This window comes from Anastrepha ludens, chromosome 3 (genome assembly GCF_028408465.1).
Source record: "Anastrepha ludens isolate Willacy chromosome 3, idAnaLude1.1, whole genome shotgun sequence".
Taxonomy (NCBI): Eukaryota; Metazoa; Arthropoda; class Insecta; order Diptera; family Tephritidae; genus Anastrepha; species Anastrepha ludens.
The window spans coordinates 111,551,673-111,554,169 of NC_071499.1; the positions used below are offsets into that span (position 1 = coordinate 111,551,673).

At 36.5% G+C, this 2,497-nt stretch overlaps 1 protein-coding gene across 1 annotated transcript; it reads left to right on the forward strand.

Moving 5' to 3' along the window:
- The first annotated feature begins 423 nt into the window (after positions 1-423).
- On the forward strand, positions 424-1,997 carry LOC128858791 (uncharacterized). The gene is made up of 2 exons (XM_054095294.1): positions 424-565; positions 1,650-1,997. The coding sequence occupies exons 1-2, from the start codon at positions 427-429 to the stop codon at positions 1,859-1,861; spliced, it is 351 nt and encodes a 116-aa protein (XP_053951269.1). The 5' UTR covers positions 424-426; the 3' UTR covers positions 1,862-1,997.
- Positions 1,998-2,497: the final 500 nt, after the last annotated feature.

Genomic DNA, 2,497 nt, shown 5'->3' on the forward strand with positions numbered 1-2,497 from the left:
AGTGGTTTTGAAGAAACAACACATATATTATAAAGGTCAGATAAAATCTATCCACACTTTTTATGTGTTACAACTAAATTTCCGCCCACTGAAAGCATCATAGCCTATGAATTTGTTTATTTAATGGCAAAAACAACATTTTTGCACTAAAAAATTATAATAGCTTTGGGCACTAGTGGGCGTGGATACAAAAGTGAATTGATATTGTCTTCTGTACACAATAACGGTGAAAGGAAGTTCTACGCAAACCATTTGTATGGCCGCCTGGTTTTATGGAATGTGTTTTGTCTTAGTTAAAATGTTCTCATTTCAATTCGGCACACGTTCTTTGCCATTAACAATAGACTCAATTCAAATACAAAGTCCCATTGTTTAAATAATTGGCTTAGTAGCTTTTGTAGAATCTACTATTTAAGTCCCAACTGAATGTTCTTTTCCGCCTGTTCTAAGTTGAAGCATTCTCTTTCGAAGCATTGTTGCGAACGCATTTTTGAAGAATCCGAAATGCGCAGCAAAAATATATTACTGAAAATTATTTTCTTGTGTCTTGTGGTGGGCTGTTGCGGTAAGCCTTTCAGACCTTATACTACTTACTCGATTTTTCTTTTAGAGATAAGCAGTTTTTAATGTGACTCGGTTTACATATAAGTTGCTTAAATGTGGGAACGAGTAGAAGATGTTGGTCGATAAAATCTGTAGTTGCTTTTTGATTTTTAGCGGAAGCTAAAATGAAATCCGATTTCGAAGCATCTTTGTACCACAGTTGAAAACGAGATTGGATACTCTTGCAAAACGAACACAGAAAAGTAAGCCGGTATGCTGCCCCCGTAGAAGAAAACGCAGCGTTGCGTTTTTAGATAAAACAGGAGACCTATTTTCGAAATGAAAAAACAAAGGCAAAAAATATAAGCCAGAGGATCTTAGGACCATGACGCGCAGGCAATAATGAAAGCCGAAAATTGTATAAGAAAAATGGCAAGTGGCAAATGGTTCCAGATGATTTGAGCTAGCCGCCATCAATCGTAATAAAAGAACTGATGAAGTTCATCAGGTATACTGTACGGTTGACGAGGAGGTAAAGTTAAGCCGAATATGGTAACACAACATGCTTGCACTTCTGCCCTAAGTGTATTGCTGAACCTAGTGGCTGAAACCTCTATCATAACTGACCTAAGTGGTTACAAGGGCAGATCCAATTTCAGCAAAGATAAATATTTAAACTGGTAACAAACGCCCAGGATACCCTTTAGTTAGCGTGGAGTAGCGTGTAAGTTGCGGAAGAATATGCACGAGGAATATTCAGCGAGAAAGCTTGAGACCCGTCCCTAAGCAAAAATGAAGAAAAAGCTGCATTTTGGGTGGGTTGAAAACAGAAATGTTGCTAAAGACAATGATCTGTCGTCGAAGTTGATCAGAGCAGGAGGACATTTACATACTGCAAACTGACCAAAAATACAGGCAGGTCGATAAAGATGGATGTCACATTAATCGATTTTGCCCACCTATAAGCGATAAATAAATATACACGAAAATACCACATTACGAACCTCTTTGCAAAACTTTTATTTTCAAGCAAACTTACTCATTTTATTTATGTGTATTATATATTTTTGTATTTCTATTAAAATATTCGTGTTCTTGTTTTCTAGCTTACTTCTTCCCAGGAAAAGTCACCGGGCCTCGATTAGTACCTTATCTAATAGGCTCAGGTTTAGACAGGAAGGGCCCATCACATGTTAGCAATATTAGCAAGAAAACCGGTCATATACTAAAAAAAATTAGGCATAATCTTAAGAAGAGATTACGGAATTCACGAAAGCTGCTCAGAACACTGAAGAAATATAAAAAATCGCTAAAATGAGCTAGGCGAAAGTGTATAATTGCTATATTTACTTAATCTGATAGACCAAGCAGCACAGCAAAGAAATTCACAGCTCTAAATACACGTCGTGCTACTAATATCGCATATAAAGAAAAGTGTACGAAAAAAATGCAAATTTTGTTTTTATTTTTCATTTCTTTGCATTCTGCTTCATCTTTATTTAGGATTATTATAATTTTGTTGCGTTATTAATGATCGGATGTTGATCCCGATGTCCAGCACTCTTTCCATCTCATTGGTGGTCTTCCTCGCGCGTTTGTAGTATATGGTTTCCCGGTCATCACCAGTTTTGACAAGCGCTCTTCGGTCATTCTGACGATATGTTGCTCCAATCTCGTCTTCTTTTGCGGCTCCATTCTACTATATCGAATATTTCACATATTTCTCTCACAATTTTCTGTTCTCAGCTGAAGCTGGTTAGCAGTGTTAAAGATATAGCAGTATATTTGGACTCAGAACTTATGTTTTTAAGTCACATAAATGTTGTAGTGGCCAAACTGCTACTATTTGTTAGCACTTGTACATCAGAACAGTTCAGAAATGTTGGATCCATTTACACATAAAATAATTTATAACTCTTGTTAGGAATTGTTTGGAATTACTGGTGTAATTTGG